This window comes from Aspergillus puulaauensis, chromosome 5 (genome assembly GCF_016861865.1).
Source record: "Aspergillus puulaauensis MK2 DNA, chromosome 5, nearly complete sequence".
Taxonomy (NCBI): domain Eukaryota; kingdom Fungi; phylum Ascomycota; class Eurotiomycetes; order Eurotiales; family Aspergillaceae; genus Aspergillus; species Aspergillus puulaauensis.
The window spans coordinates 3,563,162-3,591,012 of record NC_054861.1 but is presented as its reverse complement, the minus strand read 5'-3'; the positions used below and the strand labels follow the sequence as shown (position 1 = coordinate 3,591,012).

Below are 27,851 nucleotides of genomic sequence, written 5' to 3'. Positions count from 1 at the left end.
CCGATGAGACGCCGCCAGACTGCGGCCTTTAGTGCGACCTGCATATTCCACGAAACTCCGGTCTGATCGGGGGACTTGAGCTGAAGAAGGGAATGTCAATTCTCGATCTTTATCACTGCAGGCGCTTGTGTCGATGAGGTAGTATAGACCGAATAAGCATGCGCCGAGCGGTGGAAGATGCCTTTGCGACATGCTGCTGGGACGGGAGATGTTATATACATATGCACGCACGTCTGGGTGGGAACATGGGCCCCCCAAATCCTCAGTAGATAGTATCGCACTCGCAAACACTGGATTAATCCAGCATCAGCCATCCGTCTTCCAAAAAGATAGTGTGCGGAAAATAATCATACACACCCTGGTGATCAATAACGCCCTGCACAAACGGGGCAATCCACCTCTCAGGCCCAAACACCCAACCAGCAAAGAACCCGTATGAAAATCTCGCTAGAATCTCCTCATCATCTATTCTCTGCCGTAGCTCGCTCAGCGGAATCCTCAGGATATAGCTTTCTTCCTCGGTGGGGTTCCCCGCGGGGTCGATGACGTGCATGCCAAAGGAGCTGCTGTGGCCTGGCTCGGCGCGCCAGATGAATTTCATTGAGCGACATGGGATTGCGAGGATTGTTAGACATCCTAGCCCTCCGCATAGGATGGTGAGGGCGATATGGGTGTGCCAGGATATAACCATCGGGGTGGTTGTGCGGTGTCTGTTTGAGGGTACCGGGCTGGACCCTGGCGGTAGCAGCTAGCCTGTCCCTTGAATAAGATCATATAATGATTTAATAAGGAGTAATAAACTACGTTCCCTATTTCGAGAATTGTGTTCGTTGATTTGTATCTTGTCTTAGGCAGTATTGGTAGTACAATTAGACATAGTATTAATACTCTAGCAGTAATATCTACACGTAGTTATGTTGCACCATTCTAACCACCACTGATGAAGGCCTTACAATATCCAAAATATCTTCCAGCACCTCAATTGTTGCCCTCAACTTCATGCCTCTTTCGAAAGCACCCCCCGAAGAAAAGAAAAGCAGGTACACCCGATATCCCCGACACCAGCGCCAGAGCCCACCCCATAGTCCCCCAACTGGCCTTCTCGCGAAGGCATCCTGCAAGAAACGGCCCAACCAAACTCCCAGCAGAGAATGAAGAATTTAGAAGCCCATATGCCAGCGCGATGCTCCCGCCTTTGCCCCAAACCGTAGGGCGTTTTGTCTCTTTCTCCTTGACAATATATGAGACTTCGACCAGGATTATGGCGAGCATTGCAGCGAGACAGAATCCTAGTAATGCCAGGAGTCCGCATAGCATGACCTTGTCATGAACTGAATCATTTCGGACGAATCGGAGGCAAACGAGGGCCGGGACTGCCCCGACGAATGCAGCACAAGCAACGTACCGCCGAGTCCAGGGGAATCGGTCAGTGAAGCAACCGATAATCGGGTCAAAGAAGCTGGGGAGGGTTAACGGGACGAAGATAAGACCCTGGGCTGTCTGCTGCCAGTTGAACGTCTCCTCAACAAAAAGCGGGAGAACGCTGTCAAAAGACGTAATAATGAGGCCCCAAACGAAATAAGCCCACAGTGTAATGATGAAGCGGCATGAGCTGCACAGTGTGTACAATGCCGATTTCCTCTTCTCGCAAACTGTCTCTGTCTCTGCCGCCACCTCATGGGCGGTGGTATCCTCAGGTGGATGTTTTTGATGAATAGAAGAGGCTTTAGTTTTCGGTTCACTCTGCGGTGCAATAGCAACCTCATGTTCGATCCAGTCGAGATGCCTACCGCAGTCGATCCTCCCAAATGTCCCGGGTACCAGCTCACTGTGTGTTGTCGATTCAACAGCTGGCGGCGTCTCTCCTTCAGTATTAAGCCATTTTTCTGCATCCTTTCGTTCTATCATGACTAACCGCAAAACCACGTCGATGGCGATAAACCCGAATGCCAGACCGAAAACCGAGTAATACCCGCCATATTCATATAGTGCGCCTCCGAGCAACGGCCCACCTAGGCTCCCTAAAGTCATTCCAGTGCCGACAAAGCCTAGAACCTTCCCCAGCTCGTCCTTTTCGACCGTGTCAACGAGAAGCGCGAGACCGACTGTCCAGACCACCGCTGCGGATGCGCCCTGGCATAGACGACCCACGATCCAGAAGCAGAGATGCCTTCCTACGCAGAGGAAAGCTGTCGATGCGCCTAGGGCAATTAGACCGATAAGTAATGGCCATCGGCGGCACTGGATTCTGTCTGCTAAATAGCCAGCAGGAGCTGCGGAAATTAAAATCATTAGGTGATGTTTGCGTATGTCGAGGGTTGGAGGAGTTACGTACGTGAACATGCTAGAAGTCCGCCGCCATACAAACTCAACAAAATCGACGTCCATCTTTGCGCTTCTCAGACTCAGCAAGTGATTTGGTACTAAGTGATACTAATAGAAGACGTACCATCTTGCTCCAATACACCTGCTCTTTCGCGCAGTGCCGTGGGAGTGACGGGCACAACCTGTGGGTCTGTCAGTCAAGGTTTCGACGGAGTTAATCAACTGGGGAAGACAAACAATTCCGTAAAGAAAAATATCCTGCGCATCACTGTTAGCGATTTCAAGAACGAAAGTTGAGAGAAGCAGTGTTACTACCGTAAATATAGCAAAAACGACGACGAAGACAATATAGCACTTCGATCCTCTATACTCCACAAGCCACGGCCGCTTTCCCCCGTCGTTGTCTACTATGCTGGTCGACATCGCAGTAGAAGAGGCGTAAATGCTATTGAAAGCCCATGGCGGGAAGTCACTTTGGAAGGCATAAAAGCAACAAAGAGAGAAGAAGTCTCAGCATGGGTGATTCATCAGTACATAGTCACAGGTTATAGGGATCCTTGGGCTGCGAATGTGGCGTTCTTTCCTTCACTACAGCCTGTTCTGGGCCATTTCCTGGCAAGCATCCATGAAGCATTGATTGTTGTGAACAGACACTATACTTATGATTGGGTTAGGCTATATGCTCGTTGGTCCATGGGATCTAGAGTGACTCCGTTTGAATTAGCAGGTGCCCCATGAACTCAATGCGTCATCCGAGACGAGTGAAAATAAAGTCCAATTATGTAAACCCTTCCATCTTATACTTCACTCGTTCAATTCCGCGGGCTGGATCAATGGACATGTTCAAGATCACAAGGCCATGGCTTGCATTGCCACCATGGCTATCCGGCTCTATTAGCTCAGGTAAGCACCGGACTATTCATCGACGAGAAGTGGGCGATAGATATGGGCTATGGATCATTGCGGCGGCTGTCCTCGCACATCTTGACCCAATTTATGGGTTTACAGATCGGCTATGCACCAGATATCAGTCTCCCTATCAAATTTGTTGTTATACATCACGCTTGCAGTCTTTCTGAGAATGAGGAATATACCTTCAATCAACGCGGAGAGTTTTGATATTGAGTGGCTCAACAGGAAGTCATCTATGGTACACATTATGCGATTTGAAAACTGATTGTGGGCGTGGACGCAGCACCCTAGAACCGATGGATCCTATCCTTCCCATATCCCAGTTGCTCTAGGATGCCCTTCGGTCCCTTCCCAAAACCCCCAGCCCCAACCAAACTCGTCTCCATCGCGGGTGGTCCACAAACAAACACCTTTGTGTCCTTCTCCCCGGGGCCCTTCATAACCTCCTCCAGAACCTCCTTGGTAACATACCCGTCTCTTACACCGTCCGCCGGCTCAAATTCTTTACCCGGTCGACTAACCGCGTAATGAACATCCAGTTTCCCAGGATACAGACGCTTATACGCATCGAACTCCTGCCGGAAAAGCAGATCCTGCTCGGTATTCACGCCGAAGACCACGGTGACTTTCGTCTTGTCGGCGGGGTTGTCGAGGATTCCCTGTGCGAGCTGGTAAATGGGTGTAATGCCTGCACCGCCTGCGATCAGGTAGACGTGGTTTAATTTATTGGGTGTCCATGAGAAACTGGGTAACGAGGCGAGGATGAACAGACTGTCGCCGGGTTTGAGGCTGTGCAGGTGGGTGCTTGCTTTCCCGTTTGGGTATTTTTTGACGAGGAGGTCGATGAATCCGGGTTCGTCTGGTTGTTATTAGAAAACTGAGATTGGGACCGCCTGTTTTTTGGGTTTTGTCTGCTTACCTAGCTTGCTGACGGGGGTGTACGGTCGTACGACGGGAAACCAGCTACCATCGGGTTTGGAGAAGGTGAGGAGGGCAGCTGGATGAATTCTCAATTAGGCTTCAGCAATCCCGTCAAAAAAGGGAGCCAACAACTCACAAGTCAGACCCAGTCCGCTCTGCGAGCTCTCACCACCGGGCAGCTCAAACCGGAGACGCTTTGTGTTGTGGTTGACGCTCTCTTCGCTATGAAGACGGAGGTATTTGAACGCCGGGCCCGCGCGACTGAAGACTTTCTGGGACTCCGAGTTTGGCGACTCTGCGAACGCGCTCTTGGTGAAGTACTTGGACGCTGTGTAGGTGCCGATTCCACCGACAGTGAGGATAGCGAGGGAGTTGGCGACAAAACGCCGGTTCAGTAGGGCTGCCATTGCTCTACTTAACTATATTGAAACAACTTGCCAAAAATTCGACAAAGTTTTCGAAATATCTGACAAGCATCCTTCCTGGGCATCCTGGTGCTTTAAATTCTAGCAGGTGGTCATACAATGTCGGGGCGTCGGTGTTTGTCGCGCCGCTGGCAGAGTTGTGTTTGTTCCGATCGGTCATGGAGATCCCCGAACTGGAGCGGGCGGGCCGTTGTAGTAGTGTACGGCTCTGCGGCGCTATTGGCCCCGTGGATTTCAAATTTTAGCAACGGAACTGTTGCTGCCCGTTTGCGGCGGAAATAATAAGCGGACTTAGCAGACTGCCATCCGTCCACCGTGAATTGTTAGTTGTGAATTCCACGGTTGTGACTTGTGAGATTTGGCTCTGAGGCTTCGAGCCTTTGGCCCACAGTACTGGTAAGCTTCTGCTCGGTGCACATCCCTCGAGGTGTGGGAGTATAATTTTAGAATTAGCTGTATTACTGGCAGGAGAAGTTAAGGTACAATTCACTTAAACTGCATTGCTGACAGGCTCCGATCCGGTTTCCTATCTGTGAAGGGCCTATTCATATTTCGTACTATATACTCGAATCACTCGATGAGAATTGCGCCTTGATTATAGCGTCATGAAAATGTTAAACACCTTCGCCAGTTCATCAAGCGAAACCTGGTCCGTATAGTCATAAAGGTTTGGTCGCCGGCGACTTTCTCCCCCATAAGCCTGCGCCACTGTTCCTGCTGCAGTAGCTTCAGAGGTTGGCCCGTAACGTCTCGCAGTGAATCCCTTGGATACAGTCCCTTTGGTAATAGCAGGCCACGGAGCTTGCCCATGGCAGAACTTGAAGAAGTCCTCGGCAAACGCAGTCGCAACCGCTTGCTGTTCTGGAGATAGGAACTCTCGGAAGTTTTGGAAGAGGTAGGCCAGATCCAAAATGTGGTTTGTCCTACCTTTCCACTGTCCTTCCCATGGATTCCCTTCGTTGAAGTAGTATACGTACGCGTTTCCCTTCCATCCTTGCGCAAATGTCAAGGCCGGAGAGAAGAATAGCACATCGTTGATGAAATTTAGAATACCAGGGTAAGCCTCTTCATCGCTGGCTTCCTCTGCGACCCCGTATGATTTTACAATCTGCTCCGCTACGGCTGGTTGCGATGAGATAGCGGTGTTCACGGCTTTGACGAACTTTCTGGCGCAGCCCTTCTTGGTGTCGGGGAACAGAAAAGCAATAATGCTCGCCTAAGAAATTAGCTTACAGACTCTAACACCAATCCTCAGACTTACATCGATCTGGGCATCTCCAACCATCAAGTCTTCGCACCAATTCTTCCCCCTTGGGACGTCCGATGCTGCAATCGCCGTGTCCGAATGTGAAGGGGCAGATGGAACAATGTCGCCATCGATTGCGGGTGAGGACAGAATAGATGGGGGTAGTTGAGCAACGACATCAGCGCCCGGCATCTCAAGTAGTGCCTTGATTCTCTCTTCGGGACTACTGCTGTTCGACAGCCCTAGAGCCGAGATCGCTTTCTGGTAGTTCTGCTCGTGTACTTCGTATGGTAAAGGCTGGCTCAGAAAATACGTTCCGCTCATTGCAATGGCTCGCTTGAAGAGTGCTTCTTCGGAGTTCAAGTGGTAGGTCACGGATGCTGGAATGGTTAGCTTTGTATGACACCATGAATGAAATTCCATATATACCTCCACCCGCGCTCATTCCTGCCACCGTGATGTTGTCTGCATCTCCCCCGAACTCGTGGATGTGCTTTCTCACCCATTCGATAGCCACGCGCTGGTCACGAAGGCCATTGTTTGCTTTATATCCAGCATTGCGCAGCTCCTCGGATGTTAAGAATCCGAAGGCCCCAAGTCGATAACTGAATGTGTCAGCTCGATTTTCATCGCCTATGGTTTGGTTCGTACTTTATAGAAACCGCTACGATAGGAAGTTTCTTTTCCACTGACAACTTGACAAGGCGAGTGTAGTCGAATTGGGGCCACGAATTTGCGCCAATAACGAGACCCCCGCCATGTATAAACAGGAAAACAGGTAGCCGAGAAGATGCTGTTGTGGTGACTGGAACAGCGATGTTGAGGTTTAGACAGTCTACGTCTGACTGAAGGAGCTGCTTTTTGGGCAGAGTGTGCTGAACGTGCATTAATTCCAAGTCGCATCCAATTGGGAGCGAGACAGCTGTAGGTCTAAACCTTGGTGTTAGCCTAAGGGTAAAAGAAGTGACAGGAAGTTTTGATATCTCACCCATCTCTGGTCGCGTCAAAAGTATTCCCCTCACGACTGTCGATTGGAACGGCGTCCGCCAGTCTATTTTTGAGACTGGCATATTTGATCCCCAAGTACTGTGTCACACCATCTCCAGTTTTCCCTTGGATGGTCCCGAGATGTTGAGTCTGAAGAACAGCAGCCATTTTGCTTTCACTTATGCTCCAGTGTCGCCCGCAGTCTAGAGCCAGTATATAAGTTGAACCGTGTCTCGTAACGCGATAGAAAGCGGGGAAGGACGATTGATTTCGCGGACTTCAGCGTTGCGGCATACGCGGGCAGCCTTCATCCCACACGGTTCCTGGTGGGGGAAAAGCCGGTGGTGCCCCACCAGTGACACCCCGCAAGGCAGCATCTTCGCAGTAGTATCGTAGCATCGGGGGCAAATTATGGGATTATGGGAACGCGTCGTAAAACGGGTATTTGTGTCACAAAAGATATCAACTGACTTCGCTGGCAAATGTGACGGATGCACCCTCAGAGCTCACGTCTTGAGTGTATTCGAAGCTGCCATTTCCAACTCCGGGATTCCCCCAGTGTCATCGCATATCGGCGGAGGCTCGGAGGTTGAAAACCCAAAGGAATCGTGATCGTCAGTAAATCGGTGCAGATAATATGTGAACCCTGGCTCTATCAAGCCTTTTAGGCGATATTCCTAGAGTTGGCGCAGTTCGCGTAAATGATCATTGAAGAAGGATGGTAGAAGAAATACAGTGAACAACCGAGGCTGCTTAAGTCAAACCATGTCCGTAGAGCAGCGGACAGGACAGTCTCTTGACCGCGAAATGAAAACAATTGGAAAATGGGAATAAATGGAAGTGGGGGTGAGTGTTGGTTGTCAGCTGCGAGGGAGAACGGGAACGGGCCTTACATTACGCAGCGACAGGAGTCTCATGCAACTTCCGCCTGACTTCTCACTTCCTCCACCCATTGTCGACTCTCCGGACACATCCTGATTACAAAGAGACAAATGATTTGCTTCGTTATTTGCATGCATTCGGAACGCAAAATGCCATGCAGCAGTTTTACTTTGATTTGCTACCATGGCCATTCCTGGCTCTCTGGCCGCTACACGGTTACGGGCTTTCAGGCCTCGTAGTCAACAAAATATAGAGACTCTACTCTCTTCCCATCCTCCGGCTTTTGCATGATGAAAAGGCGACACCTGAGCCTTTGGTACTACCCCGCAATTCGTTGTCAATCAGTGTTCTGGTAATCTCATACTGATGATGTTCTTTCTAACATTAACCATGACCTTGCAGTGCTGTCCAGTGTTACTATTCGAGGCATCCCGTGTCAACAAAACCGTTGGCATTCTTCGTATGGTGTACTAACTGAAATGTCTTTAGGTACGTGAAAGTCGGCAAGCGGAGGCAAGTCTTCGTCCCACGTGCTGTTCCCCTATCTGCATCTTATTATTCCCGTGGCGGGTAGAAGGCTCAGGTGAAGAGGTCTTGGGGTTACAACGGCCGATTTTAGTCCTTCAAAAATGGTATAACGAGTCGGAAAGATCGACACTTTCCTGCAGCGTGCAATAACGAGCGCTGCAGGGGCCATAATCATCGAAAAAATTAAACCCCATGATGGGAGTCAGTCTTCCATGCCACGGCGCTAAGATGAAGCCGAAGGAACACCCCTGGCCTAGACTCCGGCAAATGTATCCAGCAGATGCAACATCACTAGCCTCTAATATCATGTGCTATTGTGTGGTGTAAACAACCCAGGGTGGGCAGGTGCAGAAGGCCTTCCCGGAATGTTTAAATAGCCCCTTGCGTTGTTCAGCAGATGATAATGCAGCCCCTCCGTCGCTGGTGTACGCCAAAGTCCATGACTTAAGGAGCTCGTCCTTTCGGTTCTAAGCCCATCATGAAACCGAATCAAGTTTTAGCCTGGGTGATTGGGGCCTTGAGTGTCCCTGCAGCCCAGGCCGCATCCATTCGGGGACTCAACCAAGGGGTGCCTGCAGGGGGAGTCGAAAGTCGCGACATGGCAGCTGAGGCAGCAGTCGGTATATGCAGTCCAGACGACGCTACTTACAGCACGGAAACCATGCCAGAGGGGGCATACACTGACTGGGGTGCCCTCGGCCTCGATAATCTGACTTCTGGCCGACAATTCGTTACAATCGTCAATCTGACTCCCCACCGGTTCAAGCTTGACAGCACTCACTCCTATCAGATGGATACTTTTGATTGGGGGGACATTCCGTCTGGCCGCTCGCGACAGAACATTGCCCACTATACAGAGCGCGCCGGAGCAAACCAGGTGGATACAAACGGCGAAGCATATTACTCGATTGAGGGCACTGATAAGAAATTCGTCATTCGTGCAACAACACGCGTACCCGATCGCCACCCTCGTCGGACAGTAATTGACCTCAGTGGCATGGGCCTAGGTCAACGCGAATATCTCGACCCTAGACCGGAAGTGCCAGTTACTTTGGTAATTACTGGGAGCGACAGCCATGGATTCATGGCGTCTCTTAATCACGGTACCGGCAACTGGATGAAACAAATCTACGATGTCATCAAAGACAGGCCGCTCCAGCATATTGTCATGCCTGGCACGCACGATGCTGGCATGAGCACCATTAGCAACCAGATAACTTCCATAGGCAGCAAAGCCAACACTCAAACCCAGGCGCTCAATATCTATGATCAGCTCCGCGTAGGTGCACGATGGTTTGATATGCGAATTCTGAGTGTCCATCAGTCCAACACCGACGACTATGCATTCTGGGTAGCGCATGTCAACGACGAGACGGCTGCTGTTCCCATTGGAAACACCGGCGAAAGCCTAAGCAATATTGTCGATGAAATCAACAAGTTCACTTCGGAAAACCCCGGTGAGATCATATTCATCAAGCTTAGATACCTCATCGGCATCCGAAAAGTACCCGGTGGCGCTATCAAATGGGACAATGACATTGTGGACAACTTCTTCAGCGAACTCAAGAAGGTCAACAACCGTTGTGGTAACCTTGACACCAACACCGAGTTCCAGCGTCAAAAGGCTTCGTATTTTATGGAGCAGAACGATGGGGCAGGCTGCGTTGTTTTCCTCCTGAATGGCGACAATATACCAGACGGAGTCACGAGCTCATCGATTTCCGAGGGGCTATATCCGGCCTCTCAAATGGCAGTTAACGACCACTGGTCAGATCTACCCACCACAAAACCAGTGGCCGAGGACCAAACCTCCGTATGGTCAGGGATAAATCGTGTTGAACCATTTACCGACGACGAATTCCTCATCAGCCAATGGCTTGTATCCGCCGATGCCCTTCAAACAACCGCACTGACAATCCAGAACATCGCCATCATGCCCACTAACCCAGCCCTCTACTGGGCGGGCGTTAATGCCATGAGCCCTACCCAATGGCCGAATGTGATACTGGTCGATTACATTGGCGTTGTTGTCACGGATCAATTTTCTTGGGACCAGCTCAGTGCTGAGCTATACACCCTAGCTATAGGTCTGAACCTCTACATGCTTAGTGAGAACTGTGATGTGAGCGACCAGCGATCCGTTCTTCTTCCGGCTGCGGAAGCTGCCAGAAAAGATGCAATCCAGAGAGTCTCTGGAGCTTGGAACGGCATTATATATGCCAATGGGACGGTTGTCGATAACCCGCCACGCAATTTCCATCTAGGGCGCGTAGAGGTTCTGAGGAACGGCACGGTTTTCAATAACGGTACAGTTCTTGAGAAGGACATGCGAAATCCGTATTTACATTCGGCTCCTGTTTAGCTTATGCAACCCAATTGACGTTAGGCAAAGTCCCATTCCCCAGTTAGGAAGTTATACCATATTAGGACAAACTGGGCATTGATATTGCCAATATCTCACCGAGCCTTTCTTCTCATCTTCACCCATAATCCCTCAAGCCTCTATAGTGACTTCTGTTCTCCTGCCTTTGTATTCTCAACCACAACCTCCGTCTCCCCTTCAATAACCGGACTCCTCAATACCGCATCATCAGACTCCGACTCCGAGCCCGCCCCAACCACCCCATTCCGTTTCCTATCTCTTCTATGCAGCACAATCGCCGTGATAAACCCAGCCCAGAGGAAGAAATAGAATACAAATGTCACCGGCCACCCCTTTCGCCAGCGTGGGGCACCGTCCGGACCAGCCGTAGGGAAGAGTAGCAGGGGGACCCAGATTTGGAAAGAGTAGCCAAAGGTCATCATCGCACCCTGAGAAATAGTAGTGAGTAACTGTAGGTAAAAATCGATATATATAGAATGGAATGGAGACGGGGTTCGTACCATGATCAGTGCCCTTTCTTCAGAATCATCCTTGACGACGGTGTTGACTGTAGAGTACAGAATTGGGCTTGTGCAGCCCGAGACACCGAACAGGAACCAGGCGACAAATCTAACATGATCCTTTTAGCCACAAGACCTGCAATATTATGAAGGAGTATCGGGAACGTACTTTAGCGCCGTCGGGATGTCCCAAATGCACATGCAAAGCGTCGAGAACAGGGAGCACAGCGATGCCACGGTGTATATAATCCAGGAAGGATAAATAGCTGCTAATGTGGTCCCCAGCCATGAAGCAACAATTGTAATGGCGTAAATAACCGTGGGCAGCTGGTTGATCTGCGTGACCGAATATCCCTCGTCTTTGAGCCAGAGATTCATGTATGAACTGGGGTAGGAAGAGAGGATCATGCACCTATTGTCCTGTTAGCAATGCCTACCTCTTTATCTCTGTCCATATTTCTTCCTCCTTTTATATAGTAGAGGTCACAGGAAAAAGGAGCGAGGATACGCACGCATAACAGAACAAGAAAACCCAAATATGCCACCTGCTCAGACTTCGTTTAAAGACATCAAGACCCAACTTTCCCGGTCTCCGAATATTCGCCCTTTTGATTCTCTCCTTCGCAATCTCAATATCCCGCTTCGAAATAAAAAACGGCGGCGGCGAGTCTGGGATCCCCGGAAATATCACAAACCCGATCAGCGCCACAGGGATGGTAAATATCCCGTCGATGATAAACAGCCAGCGCCAGCCAGGCATCCCCGCGACGCCGGAGAGATTGGTGTATGCCGCTGCTTGGAGATACCCGCTTACCATTGTTCCTAGCGGGTTGCAGAGGAACCAGGTTCCTGCGCGCTTGAACAGGTCTGGGCCAGAGTACCATGAACCTGGCGCTTGTTAAATACTATTCTAAGCAACGCACTGGATGCTCACCTAAGATGAAGTGCGTCCCTGCAAATACTGGGGCTTCGAACATTCCTACTAGGAAGCGCAGGGCGTACAACTGGTGGACATTCGTCACTCGACTCTGAGCGAAGGTGCAAATTCCCCAGAGGATCTCGAGTCCAGGGAGGAGCCAGCGAGCCCTAATACATGTCAGAATAGAGGACCCCAGCAGTTTCCCACGCAATACGCACAGAATTGGCCGCGACATTAGGAGCATTCCGGGCACCTGAAATACTACATAGGCAGCATAGTAACATATATTAAAATAGTTGAGCTCGTTCCCATACAGACCGAAGTCCTCTTTCAGGCCGCTCACGTATGCATTGTTGATATTGGTCTGGTCCAGAAACTTGACGAAAACTGATTAAATTAGTCGCCTTGTAGGTAAAGTGGCACCATGATAGTCATTGACTTACAGCAAAGACAGGCGAAGACCAAGATAGAGACGTCGAGTTTGAACAATAACTTCCTCTCCTCGAGCGGATATGAAGATGGATACCAATTGAAAACCTCCTTGATTATTCCTAAGAGCGAGTTTGACGGCCGTCTTCTCACATCAGACATCTTGCTCGGCCTCTTCAAAGATATCTTTTTAAAGTCACGAAAGCAAAAACCGCATTTTCTGCCCGTTTATATGGCATGTTGATCAGATTGTTGCAAAGCGGCTTCTTTGACGCAATTCAACCCCACCTGTCTCTGCGACCCCATCTATCTCTATTAGGAATGAGACACGACCATGCGTGACACAGATGGTTGTGTAATTGCCATTTTATCGCCGATGGCGTGTCCAACCCCTGTTCTGAGCAATTGCAGATTGCTCTTATCACGCCAACCAAAACAACCGTACCCCAAACATCTCGGCCCAGCCCTAACGAGTCAGTTCCGGACAATAAGAGCATCGCTGCACTCTTCACATTGAGTAAGGACTATAGTTAGGGTAATATTCGACTTGGATGGCGTGCTTGATTGATAATCAATCAGATATCAGGGTTGGAGTATGGTTGCGGGGTAGCATGCGATGATACAGAACATGTAATATATATAGGCTGGGAGTTCTTGGTTTACTCTAATGAGACTACGTTTTATTGCATTCTAGTGCATTGTCTGCATCGACTGTGGCCATGACTGAGTTAGAGATCCCCCGCTACGAGCAGGTCCCTGAGACCAAAGAGGACCGTGAGTCTGCTATCCCATAGCTTACATCAATGTCATTAATGAAGACAGTTGACTGGGCCGAGCTGGTTACAATCGATCTCAGTCGATTCGATCAGCCAGGAGGCAAGGAACAACTCGTGCAACAATTGGATCATGCTGTCAAGAACGTTGGTGAGATTTGCCGAATAGAACCAATCAGGGCACCTGTTAATGAAGCATAGGCTTCTTCTACGTAAAAAACTTCAACATCACCCAAGAAGAAATCGACCGTCAGTTCGCACTCGGTCGGGAATTCTACTCCCTCCCTCTCGAGGAGAGACTCAAGTACCACAACACGCACGATCTAGAAAGGGGCGAGTACAACGGATACCGTCCGGCGGGACATCGAGTGTAAGTCGAACTCGATGGCAATACTATTAGTCCGCTAAGAAAGAAATCATAGTCTTGGAAATGGCATTAAAGACAACGTCCAAGTATACAACATCCCCAAATTCGACGGACACCATGAGCGCAAACAGCCCGCCATTCTAGCCTCCCACATCACCGAGATCGAAGCCTTCAGTCGCAAATGTCACACGGAGGTCGTCGAGAAACTACTCCGTCTCTTCGCCATTTTCCTCGAGCTTCCCGACGAGAACCAGCTAGTGCGCGACCACCAATATGACGTCGAAGGCGAAGACCACCTGCGCTACATGCATTATGCAGCCCGGAGCGCCGAGGAAAATAAACTCGTCGGCGAGCTGTACAGTCCCGGTCACACAGACCTAGGCACAGTGACGCTTCTCTTCCGACAGCCCGTTGCGGCGCTGCAGATCCTCAATTCGGAGGGGCAGTGGAAGTGGGTGAGGCCTCAGGATGGGACGATCACGATCAACACGTGTGATGCGCTGACTGCGTTGACGGGCGGACTGATCAAGTCGAGTGTTCACCGAGTGCATGCGCCGCCGAAGGACCAGGCGGGAATTGATCGGTTGGGGGTGTTGTATTTCGCCAGGCCGAATAATCAGGTTGTCTTGGATCCGATTGCGAATAGTCCGTTGCTGCAGAGGTTGGGGCTGACTGGGAATGTATTCACGAATGTTGGGAAGCATTTGACGACGAAGGAGTGGGTTCAGGCCAGACAGACGCAGCAGCAGAGGCGGAGGCAGGATGTGAAGGTTTCGGATGATGGAAAGTACACGTATAAGCCGAAGGACTTAGAGATCATTCCAGGGTTGTTGGCGAAGGTTTACAATTAGCCTGGTGTGGTATAAGGCGTCTGGAAGTAAGCTTGCTGGAGAGGAGATAGTTGGGTGTATATTGTTTCTCCCAAGAATGTCTATATGCATTACATTTGTTATCACTTTCGAATCAGCCTCCGGCAAGACGCATCGGAGCTTGTTATGACGAGAAATTGACACTATATCCGCCACTATTCGGATCTTGGGCAAAGTTGAAGTTATCCGTCGACAATCCAAACGGCTTAAGAATGCCATTCCCCAACTAGAATATGTTAGCTAGCTCCCTATAACCGGTCGGTCAACTCACATCTTTCAACTTGCCCATCATCTCCCCCATTTCGGCCTCCCGTGCCTTGGCTATCTTCGGCGGCAGCTCTCGTAAAGCCCTTTGGACTATCCGCTTATCATCCGCCGATAGGTTCTCCATAGCAGCGAGGATCTTGTAATCTTCCTCCGCCCCCTGGAGATTCCCCCAACCCCCTAACTCGGTCTTCGCCTTCGCTCGCCGCATCAGAGCTTTCGCTCGAATCCGCATGACATCGCGCTTCTTCTCATCGCGCTCTTTGATCTTCTTAAGCTGCTCTTCTTCCGCCATGTCATCTTCGCCGGATATTTCTACCACCGCATTGTCTAAGTCCGCTGGTGCCGTATCGGAATTCTTCTTCTCCTCAGGCTTCGTAGATGGCGGGACCACGCGGTCTAATCCATCTATGCATGCACTTGCACTATCGACCGCCGCTTTCCAGTCTTCCAGCTTCAAATAGCAAGCGGCCATATTACTCCGTACAACGGAAATCTCGTAGTCGAGGTAGCTAGGGCAAGACGCTATGGCTCGGTCATATGCGGAAATGGCTTGGTCGTATGATGCGACGGAGTAGAGTTTGTTTGCTTCTGCTTTTATCGACCGGGACTCCTCGAGGAGGCGCTGTAGAAGATTTCTGCGTCAGTTCGTCCGGTCCTGCGTGTGGGAATGCTGTTCGCTCACTGTCTCCTCTTCGGCAGGGAACCGAGCATCGTGGAAGATATCTTCATCCTCGTTGTCGCTCCCAATATGTTCTTTTATGTCTTTGCCCTTATCCGAGTTATGCGTTGCCATCGTTGCTGAGATTTTGGAGATTGTTAGACGTTGCGGGGAATGGCTGATACGGTCGGAGTCTGTGCCCCGATCTTAATGCCTGAGGCAGCAATCGCCGATAAGCCATCGAGGCCGACAACATTGGAGGGGAAAACGCTTGGACAGACCCATCCTCCACAACTCTCTCGTTTCTTCCTCTCGTTTATCAGCAACCTCAGTCATTCACTTAACAATGGCCGATGGAGTCAGAAAGTATGTATCCCGTCCCAAATGTCCATTTTCCAACTGACAATCGCATTTAGCTTCCCGCCCGTGCGGGCATGTCTTTTCGATATGGACGGCCTTTTGATCGATTCGGAGGACATATACACGGATATCACTAATCAAATCCTCCATTCGTTCGGAAAACCCTCTCTGCCATGGCCTATCAAAGCTCAGCTCCAAGGACGCCCCCAGCCAGATGTACACAATCCCCTTTCTCTCCCTTCCTCCTTATTATTACCCCGCCCCCGCTTACAGAGAAGAACGTACCGCATTCTAACAAAGTACCAGGCCGCAAAAATCTTCCACCACTGGGCACAACTTCCAATCCCACACGAGGAATACCACAAGCGCCAGGGAGAGCTCCAAGCAGAGCTCTTCCCCACCACTCAGCCTCTACCAGGAGTAGAAACATTGCTCGCAAAGCTCCTATCGACACAGAAGACCTCTAACCCGGTGCACATCGCGCTAGCTACATCATCGCACAACAGGAACTACCAATTGAAGACCAGCCATCTGCAGGATCTGTTCTCGCTATTCCCAGACTCTCAGCGTGTTTTGGGCGACGATCCTCGGATTGGAAAAGGGAGGGGCAAGCCGTTGCCGGATATTTATCTGCTTGCGTTGGAGACTATCAATGCTGGTCTGAGAGAGCGAGGGGAGAAAGAGATTGCGCCTGAGGAGTGTTTAGTGTTTGAGGATGCTGTTCCTGGTGTTGAGGCTGGGAGGAGAGCGGGAATGCGGGTCATTTGGTGTCCGCACCCTGGTTTGTTGGGGGCATATAAGGGGCGCGAGGCCGAGGTGCTGGCGGGTCTTACTGGGGAGCATAAGGAGGCGGAGAAGTCGGTGTCGGAAAAGGAGGCCGATGAGCTTACTGCGGAGAGGCTGCAGAGTGCCGGGAAGCCGGGCCACCTGAACGATGGGTTTGCAGAGGTGCTTTCGACGCTGCAAGACTTTCCCTACGAGAGATATGGTATTCAGCCTGCAGATGCATAATTCCTGAAAGAGTCAATGCTTTCAATAAACGGAATATAGGATAGATCTATCTAAACGACAAGCACAGCAACGTTAATATAGTCAATCATCAAATACATATATATACCCCGCTAATTTCCTATCATTCCCATATACAGCCCCCCCTTCATTATATTCCATCACTTCGTCTTCCGCTTCTCACCAACCGCTTCCGCGGCCACAAACGCATTTGTCACCTCCTTGCCGGCCTCCCAAAGCACCCAAAGCGGGATCCAGACCCAAAGAGTGTTAAAGAAAACCAGATAAAACCAAAGATAAACCGCATTTCCAGTCTCCAGCTGCGCGCTTCCAGTCAACCACTCCGGCGCAAACGTCATAAACCCGCCATACAGCTCCGCCGTCGCCAAGGCAGTAGCAACAAGCCAAAGCTTCCCCTTCGCAGAGCCCTTCTCTTCACTCGTCGCATCGCGGGTAGAGTTCCAGAGCAAATAACAAACGTAGACTGCGGCCGGTCCACCAAGTAACACGGTCAATAGCTCCAGCGAGATGACACTAGCATCCGCAGTCGCCCAGCGGTGATCGGCCTTTGCGTATTCCTGCCATAGACGCGCGCTGGGGCTTGAGCCGCCATACGCAGCGCCGTACACGCGGTCCTTGAACCCCAGGAAGGCGGGCTCGGTGGTGAAACCCGGCGGGAGGGTCGCGTAGCTAGTGAAGCATTCGTAGAGGAAGGAGCCCTCGATGAAAAGGTGGGTGAGGGCGTCGTAGGCGTGCCAGAAAAAGAGGATGCGGTTGCGCGTCTGGGTAGATGGGATGAGGGAGACGCCGAGGACGTAGGCGATTGGCATAAAGGAGAGCGCAAACGCGATGCAGAGGATTGTCGGTGTGTCGAGCTCGAATGGAGCTGCCGTGGTGGACATTTTGGATGGTGCGCCTCGTGGGCTGGGTGTATAAATGAGGTTAAGACTTGGATGTTTCCTGCGCGATTCAATTTCCGAGGGTTGGTTGTGTTTAAATATTCCGCAGCTCTCGCGTTTCCGGGGGGTGGTTGTGAGAAGACGAAGCTAAACCCCTGAAATTCCGCTGTTTACAATTATTAGTGGCCTGAGGCAGAACTGGGCCGTGATCGTCGATTTCCTTCGTGTTTTCTCTCTCCTCCGAAACTACAGACTCACCCTCCGGCCCGCGTCTGTCTGGCGTTTATCAGGTCCAAGATTTGGAATCTAGACCTCGACCGATTTCTCGGGGTTCCAGTTTGGCACATCGACTTAACGACCTGGTCAAGTTCATAATTCCTCCACTTCCAAACTTCTCGACTCGCTGAGTCGGCGCTGCGCAGGATCTTCCCGCGCGTGGAGTTGGTGCTTCAGTCCCACCGTCCACTTTCTTTGAGCGAGCGACCAACGGGATTGGCCAAGGCTGAGAGGCTCACTCTTTGATTGGATCTGGGTGCTGTCAGATGGGGCCATGGCGGATTTGCGGGGGCAGCTCACTTCAACTCTACTCCGGAGGATGCCCAGACAACAACCAAGGTCCAACTTATGGCAGAGTCTGGGCGAATCTATTAGACTGCGAATTGAAAGCTGCCATGGTGCGGGATCTCGTGCATGGCTATTTCTTTCAAGTAGTCCGTGGATGCCCATGCGCCCTCTCGCGAGGAGAGGCTCTATGGGCTCTCAAATGCTGATTTGTGGCCCTCGTGCCCTGGACAGCCTAGCTGGCCCCCGGCCAGTCAATCTTCCTCCGATATCTTACAATGCTGCGCCTCTTTATGGCGCCGAGGAAGAGTTTCTCGTGGACTCGCCATCTTCCTTCGGACCACCCACACGATTTCCAGGCTTGCACACCAACGCTGGACTTCCCACGCCTAAGCGACTATACCCTCAAAGAAACACATGAAGCATATCCATCATTCGCGTGATGGTTTGCTGTTGTCGCGTCTCGTAATTTTTCTGCTTTGTCGCTGGCTTTCCCCGCCTTTCCCTCCGCTGGCTCCATCATCAACTACGAGATACTCGATCTCTAACGGCTGGTCGATTGCAGCTCTTCGTCAATCGTATTCAAGAGGTCTACTATGACTTCAGGGGGTCATCTGCGGTGTGGCCAGTCACCCCACCCTGAGCAGTTCTTATTCCACTGGATACGTCCCAGATCGGCCCCTTCAGACAAAGAAAGTCTCTCATTATGCCACCCAAACTCGCTATGGTAGACATTTCAGCCCTCGCTCGACTTTCTTGGGACTTGTATCACTCATGCTACCTTATTTCTGGGGATGCGCCCGTTGGTTTTCGAAACCTTGTAACGGAACTGGCTTCGTTGCAAGGCACACTGGGCGCCTTTCGTGACCACGTTACCTCCAATTCCTCGTTCTTCGAAACCCTGCCCGAAGATCGTGTACACGGCTTGCAAAGTTGTTTACACGGCACCTATTCGACTCTCAAACAACTGGGTGATCTGGTTACAAAGTATCGAAGTTCTGGTTTTGGTGATGGGCCAAGATTTGAATGGGACACACACAGAGAGCAAGTTGAAGGACTTCGGTCAAGGATTATGGTGTACTCCGCAAACCTCCATTTATACATGACACCCACCGGCAAGTAAGTGTTGTCACTTTCCGCTTTGTCAGGCAGCTTCTTACCTGTATAGTTCATCTCAGAAAGGACTCGAAAGCCTAATCCTGGACGCACTGGCAACAACCCCTTCGCAAGAACCACAAGACAACCCCGAGCCTGAAGTGAAGCCCCCCAGCAGCGGCATCCACACAATGAGTACAGAGCGCCTGGGACCTGATGTCGCAAGTGAACTCGATGCGCCGAGCTCTGTAAAGCCAGATGTTGTCTTCCAACCCGAGAGTCCTCCCGGGGTTCATCCTAGCAACTCGACCTCGTCCGATTCTCGACTCTCCGAATATTCCAGCGGGTCAATCTCCACTGCTTTTACAAACAAAACATTTCCTATTTCACCATTAAGGACCTCGCTCAACAGTCCAACACCTATAGAACGCCACTTGATTGGCCGAAGTCCTGTTTCGTCGGGCTCACGTGTCACCGAGAGCCCATATCAAGACTATCCCCGGAGTCAGAGAAGTGAGTCGCTATCTGAAAGACATGAGTCTGCTCCGTATGGGAGCTCCATCAATTCTCCAAACACTCCCACATCTGCAGGCACTTTGCGACAACTTCACGAGCTCCAGTTACGTGACCAGCACCTGCGACCACTCCGTTACGAACCACGAGATACAATCCACCAGCCTGAGACTACAATTCTTGAGAAGTTTGAGTTAGCTTCCAACTATGAGGACCACTGTCAGAGCCTGAGTACGAGGGACTGGCTCAGGATTGCAGTTTGGTGGCAGCTCAAGGTGTGTTCATCATGCCCATTCCATGATAACAACTAACAAGTTAAAGGCGCGAGCTAATCTCGCAAACGGCGAACGGCCATCCCTCGTCAGCCCTCGAGGTAGCACGAGCCCATCTACTAACTCTTCCAATTCGGGTCACCAAGCCTATGTGGATCTATTAAAAGCGTCGTATATTCTTTATGATATCGTCTTGAAAAGGCAGTCTCCACAGTCATTAGTTATAGATGAGAACCGAAAATTAATTGCGGACTTATCAGACGTGGGTCCCTTCTTACTATCCATGTCTTGGACGAGTCTAATAAAAACCAGGGAATCAAAGAGGATTTTTCACAGTTTATTTCTGTGGATATTCCAGACCCCACAACTATCAGTTTGCACAACCTTGACATTTGGGAAGCAGTCCAGCCGGACGAATCTTCCTATAGTAATGAGGAGAACCTCCTCAGTCTGGAAAATGTCCGATATACTACCGTTGAGCTTGACGATGCTGGTGCGGAAGACGAGCGAGTCATTCTGCGCGCGTTTGTGAATGCCGGCATCGGCGGTAAGAAGTTTAGGATGCGCACCAAAACTGCTCCCTATATGCTTCTTTTGTCCACGGTCCAAGGCGAGAGCGAACCCAAACTCACCATCTGCAATCAGAGCGGTACTCTTTGCTTACAGCGGGACTGTGAGACCACTCCTCTTCTAATAGTGCTGTAGTTATTTGGCTAATATAGGCAATTTAGTTACGACAGATGATCTAACCCAACTGATAAAGGTATCGAATGCTACACTAGGGGGCATCCCTGGAGCAAAAATATCCGAACCTGTGACATTGAGCTTTGGCACAACCCCTGTGTCCATCTCATTCCAATATTCGTCGGACCTTGGCCAATTCATCAATATCCCAAAAGCGTATTTTGATGCGGTCTGGCAGCGTGAACCGTCGGATTCGGAGCAGTTCTCCGAAAGCGTCATATTCAAGAGCTCAGTGGATATTGTTGAGCAATTAAGAGCACCAATCATGAAGTCCATGAATCCTCCTATTATTACTCGATCATGCCAAGTGCGGGTTCTAGAGAGGACATTCGGAGAAGTATGGCGGTCGATTCGACGTATGGTTATTAGCTCGTCCATGGCCGAAAAGGTCCCTTCCAGCCTCGAGTTTTTCATGCCATTGTGCGGTGTACAAGTCCACCGCAATGAAATGTCTCAGTCAGTTCAGATCAAATGGTCCGACACTGGCCAGGAACGGTCGGATAAAACGGATGGCAGTTACAACCCCGTTTACTCCTATGTCTACGATGAAAATAGCCCCAATATCGGGCTAGATATACAGTTTCGGTCTCCGCAGCGAGCTGCAGAGTTTGAAAAGGCGATTCTTGGCCTCACCCAAACACCAACCTACTCCTGGGCTCAGCCAAGCAGCTCAGGCAGCGTATACGACGTGGCAGATGTTTCACTCGACCAAAAACAATATAAAGCAATATTTCTGTTAGAGAACCGACTGTCCTTCCGATATCGCAGCCTCTACTATCTTTACCGTGACATAGATTATATATACGACTCGTCCAGCATGAATGTCAAATTCCCCAAAATCTTCTACGTCGACTATATCTCTTCCCACGTGGAGCAACTATACCGTGCAACCAACAACATGCCGGTGATCTTCTCCCACTGCGAAAAGAAAACGGGAAACATGGAAGTGTTTTTCACCGACGAAGCCATCTCCCACTCATTTATGAGCTCTCTCGCATCCGGCTACGAGCTCTGCTTCTCCCGCCGCGCCGAGTCAATGACCACAAAGAAACAGTCCTTCCTTGGCTCCAACAAGTCCACAAAGGGTGAAACGGAGGTGCAACTCTGGCGCAAGGGAAACTCAATCCAGCTCGCAGCACGATGGACAAACAACGTCCCAGATAGGTGGCTCAGCATGTCAGTCCCTTCGGGGAGCTGTCGCAGCATCTCATCCCGCGACGGTAACCGCGTCGAGTTTCCCGTGACGGCATACACCCGAGGCAGCGTACTCAATCTTGCTGTCATAGCATCAGGCTCTCCGAAAGATGCGAGAATGGCGAAAAAGAGTGGGCCGGTTACTATCTATTTCCAGCGGTCGAAAGGTGAGTTGCAGCTACAATATTTCTTTAGAGAACTTCTTTCTTTACCCATCCGTAGCTAACAACCTGTAAATCACCAGATCGTGACGATTTTATTGCCACGCTTGACGGTAGTGCCCAGTCACACTCAGCGTGGAAATATGGACATGGCTACGACTTGCTTGGCTCCTAGCTCTGATATACATACGTTAGGCATATACTCCGTAGTAAATAGATAAAATTCGACCCCAAGTAAACATCAACGATCCTCAGATCAGCAGATATCAGATATCACATACATTTATAAATTATGGTCGTAACCATTTTTCTCTTCTGGCTGGTCATGGTGGAAGCCAACGAGTGGCCTCTGAAAGTCCCATGACTCGTCCACCTCGACCAAATCTTCAACGCATGATCTCCCCAACTGACATAAGTAAACGGGTGAGCGGCCCCTGTGGCGTCATCGCATCGGCCCGCTGCGACTTAATCTTGTAAGTTGCATTCCCCGCGAAGCCATTAATGATGGGGAATGATGGTAGTTGCGGATTATATATAGTCACGCTCGGATCTCGATACTACCCAGGTTTGCAAGAGCCCCACCACCATTAAGAAAAGAATTACGTGGTGTATAGAGGGAACATTTGTGGCGAGCAGCGAATGTCTTTATTGAGGAAGTTATTCTCGAATTTTATTCATTCTGTTTATAAATAAAAGGTGCTGGATTTGACGATGGGGGTTAAGCTTTTGCGGGGCAGTGCTGGGGAAGTTTCGCTAGCGTAACGAGATAGCGATGACTCTGCTGACTGGACTGCATCCGCAGCAAGGGGCTTAGTTATGTCTTTGGATATGAAAAGGGTGAAATCCGATTAGGCAGAGCTATACAAATAAAGGCACAGCTTCCCTTGTCAGCTCAAGCCCGCTAGTCAGCAGCGTAAAAGCAGGGCATGCCTCGCGCCTACATGACTCACGAATCTACTACTTACCTAATGGGCAACCTCGACAAACCTGCTTGGTTACAGTTCAGGTCGACCATGAACCCTCTTCGTGTCTTACATGGTGCCCCGAGTTTGTCACCTGGGTGAGGGTGCTGCGCGTTTTCATGGTGCGCGTGCGCCCTTTACGTGTAGTCCGCCTGACGCATGCTAAGAGGCTGAATGCTTTATAATCCGCAGTGTACCTGCTCCTGGCTGCCTGCGACAGAAATACAAAGCTTTGCCCGCTGCAGTTTCCCCGGAAGTTGTGCGAATGATGATGCGAAACGGGGCTGTTTCTTGCCACTGACTCTTTTTGTAGGTGCCTAGAGCTCCTTGCCCTTCTCAACTCGGCTGACGTGCATGTCCTTTAAATACACCTCTCCCAACGCGCTCGAGGTGGTTCTCGGACACTGTAATTCACTATGATCACCATGCCGCATTTCCACCATAAGAGACGTCATTCCTGGCCGTACTGCGGCTCGGGGATGCGTCTTCGCGAACGACGTAACCTGCCCATCATCACGGTGACAGCGCCGCCCGATGGGCTCGAATTTGAAAGCCAGTTCATGACCCCGGTGCAATCTGGAGAGCTGTTTGAGGATGACGCCGCATCTGCCGGGATTATTCGTTCTCAGCCAGCTCATCCACACCGACTTTGGCATCATCACTCTAAAGACGGAGCAAGACACGACCAGACCAGTGCCGCCACCGTCTCGCTGCGTAAGATGATGCAACCCCCACTGGACAGGGCCCGGTCACTCTTGGTTTTACCCACGATGCTGTCCAGAGAGACAGTGCCGCTTCCGTACTGGATTCATCGACTCTCCGCGCATCCCATAGCCACCAACGAGAAGAGAAAGACTCGAGATGGCGAGCGAGGCCGTCTGATGATCGAGAAGAATCACCGACGCTGCCACTCGGAGCGACCGCGCTCTTGGAAACAGCCAAGCGAGAAACTGTGGCCGCTACAGGAGGAGTAGTCTGGTGTTATTTCACTGCGCTGCATTTTTGTTGGTGTTTGAGGTTCGATATTTTGCTCTGCATTGTTCATAGAGCATAATTCTGGCGTAAGGACCGAAAATCGCATACTCCGGTCAGGTGTTTAGTTGTTTATCTGTTTTTTGCATGTTCGCATGCAGATTGTTATCTTGTTTGAAATAAAATGATTTCCCTTTCATTGCAAAATCACACAATGGCTGTGTAGGCGAGAAATGACCGCGTAGGCGAGAGACGTGGAGAAAGACTGGAGTACTTTCGTCGTGAGAGCCGCAAGTCCAAGCAGCCGCGGAGATTGTTATCTGTTTCTTGATGCCCGTGCCGTGCCGTCTCTGCCGAGTGCCCCAGACCACCTGCTGGGGACGGAGCGTCGGAAATCCGTGACGACAAAACGGGCACCAATTAGGGAAAGCGATGTCCGCGATGCAAGGACGCCAAGGAAAGGAGCTTGCCCGATTGTGGTCATCCAGCAGAAAACTGGAAAGCTGGAGGGCCGGAGGCTCAGGAGTCAGCGTGACTGGAGCGAGAACGAAACGGGCAAAGCCCCCAGACCATGTGATCTGACTCAGAGACAGCCAATCGACCGTGACTCAACCCGACCGACAATTCTCGTCTCACGAATCACATTCTCCGCTGTGTACTCTGTCCCCTCCATGCTCATCTCGAGTTTACCGCGTCCGTGTGGTTGCATGATGGACATTTGGTGGTGGTCCGGGTGTTCACCGACACGAAAGCCTCAGGAAGCGGCTGAAACAGTGCAAATGCAGCGCAGGCCTCCAGGCAGAAGCGGTCAAACTGCCGTCATCATGGGGCCAAAACTTAAGGGGACCTTCTAGCGCGAGCCCAGCGACATGGGGCAGGCCTCTGAAGGTACCATTATTGGCTGACATCGACCCAGCGAGAACAAGAATTCGCACTAGGCCCTACTGATGGACCTCCTGCGCACGTTGGCACCGTCTGATTTGTCCGTGTTTGACCGTCTCTCCTGCCCTGTCTCATTGCCAGGTGCGTCCTGATAGGACCTCACGTCAAAGATCATGCTAGCGCCTGCCCTACAAGGTCAAACTCCCCGCTTCATGAGGGTCCGCGAGACCAGCGAACCGATTGCCCGGGGCGTTTCTTGGTTCTCGACGTCAATCGCGAAGGAATGCCCGAGCGAAGGCAGCATAAATAATCGGCCAGATCCCCTCATCTTCACAATCTTTCTTTCCTTCATACCTCAGTCTATTCAAGAGACCATCCCACGCATTATACTATTCTTATACCTTGATCTGGAATCAGTGGTACTTCTAATCTTCATACACGGATCACCAACCAATCCACTGCCTCGTCCACAAACAAGCGTCTGACGCAAAACCTCCACAAACACCGCTATTCAACTTCTAGAAAAATGACTTCCATCACGCGCAACTCATTCTCTTCCAACGAGGAGCGCCCTCGTCGCACTCACAGCCCTGTCCAGATGACGCGATCGGGCTCCTCGGGCTCCAACAACTCCCAGAGAAGCACCGACGACCGCCGTCGCTACGACAACACCGTCTACCACTATGGCCGGCACTCAAACTACTGGCTCTTTGGTGGCTTTAGCGTTCGAGACACTGTCCGTGACGGCGTCGACTGGGTCCGCCAGCAGAAGAAGGGCTGAATGCATACACATCCTCTCTTCACCAACCGGACAATTTATCAACCAAAGGATCTATCTATGACACCGTCAGCTCGGTAGCTTTCGTTGCAGAATGCAGTCATGCACAAAGCGAATATCACCCTCCAGTATCCTCGACAATCCATCTATCCATCCATCAGCCAGGCGTCTCTTTCGATCAATCAATCGATCAATCAGTCACTTCAGAATGAAGAACGATGCGACAGCCGGGTTAGAAATAACCTGCTAGCGGGTTTTCCAGGTTCAGAAACGATCCCATTTAGAAAACTCGGCATCATTCCACGGCCATGAACAACAGTCCGCGCTGTATGAGGACTACGACCCCTCTCTTTACCACTCTCGATAGACGCTAAGAAATGAGAAACTCGTTCTTCAGCCCATTCATGGCTTTTTCATTTTCCCATTCGTAATGTTTTCCTGTAATACTAAGAGAAACCAATGGAATGAACGCCGTGGGCATCGTCCAAATTCTTCCAAAAAAGCACAGCAGCAGAATCCCTGTACCTACGTGCCTATTACCTGCGTAGTACTTTTGGGCCGCTGGATAACTTAGATAACGCCCTTGGACAACTAGCCCTAATAATCTAAACAACGAGACGCAAAAAAGGATAAACGAGGGTTTAAGACAGCAACGGGAGGTGGCTATATTTATAGATACGTACTATAGTATTTATCGCCTAGGAGTCCACGACATCCATAGCCCTCTCAAAAAATAGGCCTCTGCACTTTAGGTATAGATCGGCGACTGGTGGGTGTAGATTGTCGGCAGTGTTTTCTCTTGGGTCGCTATCTATTCAGGTACAAGCTGACTCTGATTATCGAGGTTGGTGGTTTGGAGATGGGGAACTTTTACCGAGACAAGATGGTGAGGGTACTATCAGGGATTACAGGTGTTATTCGAGGACTATACTAGTTGTGAGTTCGAGGTGTTCATGTCGCATCTGTTTGGGGAACCATAGTATATTACTAGGTGCATGTGAAAGCCAAGTAACGAAATAAGGCTTGTCTATAAGGAGAGCGTATGCTGAAATAATATAAAAAGGGAATAGCTGATGAGCAAGAGTCATGGACGGTAGAAGGACCGGAGCGGAGGCTCAGTTCTGGTTCCCAACGCTTCTCCTGCTTGAAAATGTTGTAACAGTTGCCCGGGCACCCAAGTGGCCGATGGCATTGCTGCTGCTGCTCTAGGATTAAAGAAAACACACGTAATCTGAGTACCCGGCAAAATGAAACCCCATCTTTCTCCTCAACACCCAAAGAAAGCTGTGCTAACAAAGAACGCCGGTGGGAACAAACGAAAAAGAGCTTAAAGAAAGATAAGCCGCACAGGTTTACGAGGGCAAAATAACCACCGGGTGATTATAATGCCCCCGAGAGGCCACTCAATGAACATGAACACCGGATGTCTTTAGAATGGATGTTTAGGCTTGTTGCCAGGAAACAATGTCGGCTTGCGATATTCCGATATTCTCAGGGATTAATGACTGCAGTTTTGAGACCTGACTCGGGGCTAAGCGGTAAATCTGTGTTAGCAAAAATACCTCTGGAAATAACCCCCCGAAAGCCAAAAATGCAGTGTGCTTTGTTGCCCCCTTGGTGCGGTTACTTACTTGGTTGCTGAGACGCGGCAGCACCCGCATGGACATGGATGACAGATGATTCGATAAATCCACGCACGGTCACTCCACTGGATGTATTGTTGACCAATGTAACTCGTAGCTTGTATTTTCCCGGGGTCGTAATCCTCAGAGGACCGAGTCGAGCATATCCGTTCGCGGTATTTCCTGCTCGGCTACGTACGCTTGTCGAAACAGTGCCGGTCAGACCGCCAGAGGGACTGGTTCCAGATTCATCTCGAAGAGACGCACCCGCGCCTAGCTGTTGTAATGGATCGCTGCTTGCAGCACCGATAGGGCGCACCGCCACGATGACAGGGAGAGAGAAGGGAACACCAGGACGAACGGATGCGGGGGGCGCGATCGCGAATGTGAGGCTGTATTCTCTGCTTGAACTCATTTTTGAATAGGAACCGGAATGT

The 27,851-nt window shown here is 50.6% G+C and overlaps 14 protein-coding genes across 14 annotated transcripts; 6 read left to right on the top strand and 8 right to left on the bottom strand.

Moving 5' to 3' along the window:
• Positions 1-295: 295 nt before the first annotated feature.
• APUU_51363S (uncharacterized protein) lies at positions 296-691 on the bottom strand (the record flags this gene model as incomplete). The annotated part of the gene is made up of 1 exon (XM_041706463.1): positions 296-691. The coding sequence occupies one exon, from the start codon at positions 689-691 to the stop codon at positions 296-298; it is 396 nt and encodes a 131-aa protein (XP_041558846.1).
• A 287-nt stretch (positions 692-978) lies between these two features.
• APUU_51362S (uncharacterized protein) lies at positions 979-2,388 on the bottom strand (the record flags this gene model as incomplete). Its single annotated transcript, XM_041706461.1, has 1 exon — positions 979-2,388. The coding sequence occupies one exon, from the start codon at positions 2,386-2,388 to the stop codon at positions 979-981; it is 1,410 nt and encodes a 469-aa protein (XP_041558845.1).
• Positions 2,389-3,524: 1,136 nt separating this feature from the next.
• APUU_51361S (cytochrome b5 reductase family protein) lies at positions 3,525-4,565 on the bottom strand (the record flags this gene model as incomplete). The annotated part of the gene is made up of 3 exons (XM_041706460.1): positions 3,525-4,096; positions 4,157-4,234; positions 4,295-4,565. 3 exons carry the CDS (start codon positions 4,563-4,565, stop codon positions 3,525-3,527), a joined length of 921 nt encoding a protein of 306 aa, XP_041558844.1.
• A 613-nt stretch (positions 4,566-5,178) lies between these two features.
• On the bottom strand, positions 5,179-6,984 carry APUU_51360S (putative carboxylesterase; the record flags this gene model as incomplete). Its single annotated transcript, XM_041706459.1, has 5 exons — positions 5,179-5,799; positions 5,845-6,209; positions 6,259-6,434; positions 6,481-6,759; positions 6,818-6,984. The coding sequence occupies 5 exons, from the start codon at positions 6,982-6,984 to the stop codon at positions 5,179-5,181; spliced, it is 1,608 nt and encodes a 535-aa protein (XP_041558843.1).
• A 1,720-nt stretch (positions 6,985-8,704) lies between these two features.
• Positions 8,705-10,588, top strand: APUU_51359A (phosphatidylinositol-specific phospholipase C domain-containing protein; the record flags this gene model as incomplete). The annotated part of the gene is made up of 1 exon (XM_041706458.1): positions 8,705-10,588. One exon carries the CDS (start codon positions 8,705-8,707, stop codon positions 10,586-10,588), a length of 1,884 nt encoding a protein of 627 aa, XP_041558842.1.
• A 140-nt stretch (positions 10,589-10,728) lies between these two features.
• Positions 10,729-12,619, bottom strand: APUU_51358S (uncharacterized protein; the record flags this gene model as incomplete). The annotated part of the gene is made up of 7 exons (XM_041706457.1): positions 10,729-11,037; positions 11,110-11,218; positions 11,279-11,521; positions 11,622-11,997; positions 12,044-12,195; positions 12,247-12,415; positions 12,472-12,619. The coding sequence occupies 7 exons, from the start codon at positions 12,617-12,619 to the stop codon at positions 10,729-10,731; spliced, it is 1,506 nt and encodes a 501-aa protein (XP_041558841.1).
• Positions 12,620-13,176: 557 nt separating this feature from the next.
• APUU_51357A (uncharacterized protein) lies at positions 13,177-14,448 on the top strand (the record flags this gene model as incomplete). The annotated part of the gene is made up of 4 exons (XM_041706456.1): positions 13,177-13,231; positions 13,280-13,381; positions 13,432-13,600; positions 13,653-14,448. The coding sequence occupies 4 exons, from the start codon at positions 13,177-13,179 to the stop codon at positions 14,446-14,448; spliced, it is 1,122 nt and encodes a 373-aa protein (XP_041558840.1).
• Positions 14,449-14,590: 142 nt separating this feature from the next.
• APUU_51356S (uncharacterized protein) lies at positions 14,591-15,526 on the bottom strand (the record flags this gene model as incomplete). The annotated part of the gene is made up of 3 exons (XM_041706455.1): positions 14,591-14,692; positions 14,738-15,355; positions 15,416-15,526. The coding sequence occupies 3 exons, from the start codon at positions 15,524-15,526 to the stop codon at positions 14,591-14,593; spliced, it is 831 nt and encodes a 276-aa protein (XP_041558839.1).
• Positions 15,527-15,737: 211 nt separating this feature from the next.
• On the top strand, positions 15,738-16,762 carry APUU_51354A (haloacid dehalogenase superfamily protein; the record flags this gene model as incomplete). Its single annotated transcript, XM_041706454.1, has 3 exons — positions 15,738-15,757; positions 15,808-15,967; positions 16,058-16,762. 3 exons carry the CDS (start codon positions 15,738-15,740, stop codon positions 16,760-16,762), a joined length of 885 nt encoding a protein of 294 aa, XP_041558838.1.
• Positions 16,763-16,920: 158 nt separating this feature from the next.
• On the bottom strand, positions 16,921-17,661 carry APUU_51355S (EXPERA domain-containing protein; the record flags this gene model as incomplete). The annotated part of the gene is made up of 1 exon (XM_041706453.1): positions 16,921-17,661. One exon carries the CDS (start codon positions 17,659-17,661, stop codon positions 16,921-16,923), a length of 741 nt encoding a protein of 246 aa, XP_041558837.1.
• A 1,264-nt stretch (positions 17,662-18,925) lies between these two features.
• APUU_51353A (uncharacterized protein) lies at positions 18,926-22,373 on the top strand (the record flags this gene model as incomplete). The annotated part of the gene is made up of 6 exons (XM_041706452.1): positions 18,926-19,338; positions 19,388-20,102; positions 20,149-20,361; positions 20,412-20,772; positions 20,831-22,204; positions 22,282-22,373. The coding sequence occupies 6 exons, from the start codon at positions 18,926-18,928 to the stop codon at positions 22,371-22,373; spliced, it is 3,168 nt and encodes a 1,055-aa protein (XP_041558836.1).
• Positions 22,374-23,576: 1,203 nt separating this feature from the next.
• APUU_51352A (uncharacterized protein) lies at positions 23,577-24,134 on the top strand (the record flags this gene model as incomplete). The annotated part of the gene is made up of 1 exon (XM_041706450.1): positions 23,577-24,134. One exon carries the CDS (start codon positions 23,577-23,579, stop codon positions 24,132-24,134), a length of 558 nt encoding a protein of 185 aa, XP_041558835.1.
• A 1,406-nt stretch (positions 24,135-25,540) lies between these two features.
• APUU_51351A (uncharacterized protein) lies at positions 25,541-25,795 on the top strand (the record flags this gene model as incomplete). Its single annotated transcript, XM_041706449.1, has 1 exon — positions 25,541-25,795. The coding sequence occupies one exon, from the start codon at positions 25,541-25,543 to the stop codon at positions 25,793-25,795; it is 255 nt and encodes an 84-aa protein (XP_041558834.1).
• Positions 25,796-27,234: 1,439 nt separating this feature from the next.
• On the bottom strand, positions 27,235-27,829 carry APUU_51350S (uncharacterized protein; the record flags this gene model as incomplete). Its single annotated transcript, XM_041706448.1, has 2 exons — positions 27,235-27,323; positions 27,424-27,829. The coding sequence occupies 2 exons, from the start codon at positions 27,827-27,829 to the stop codon at positions 27,235-27,237; spliced, it is 495 nt and encodes a 164-aa protein (XP_041558833.1).
• Between the last annotated feature and the right edge of the window lie 22 nt (positions 27,830-27,851).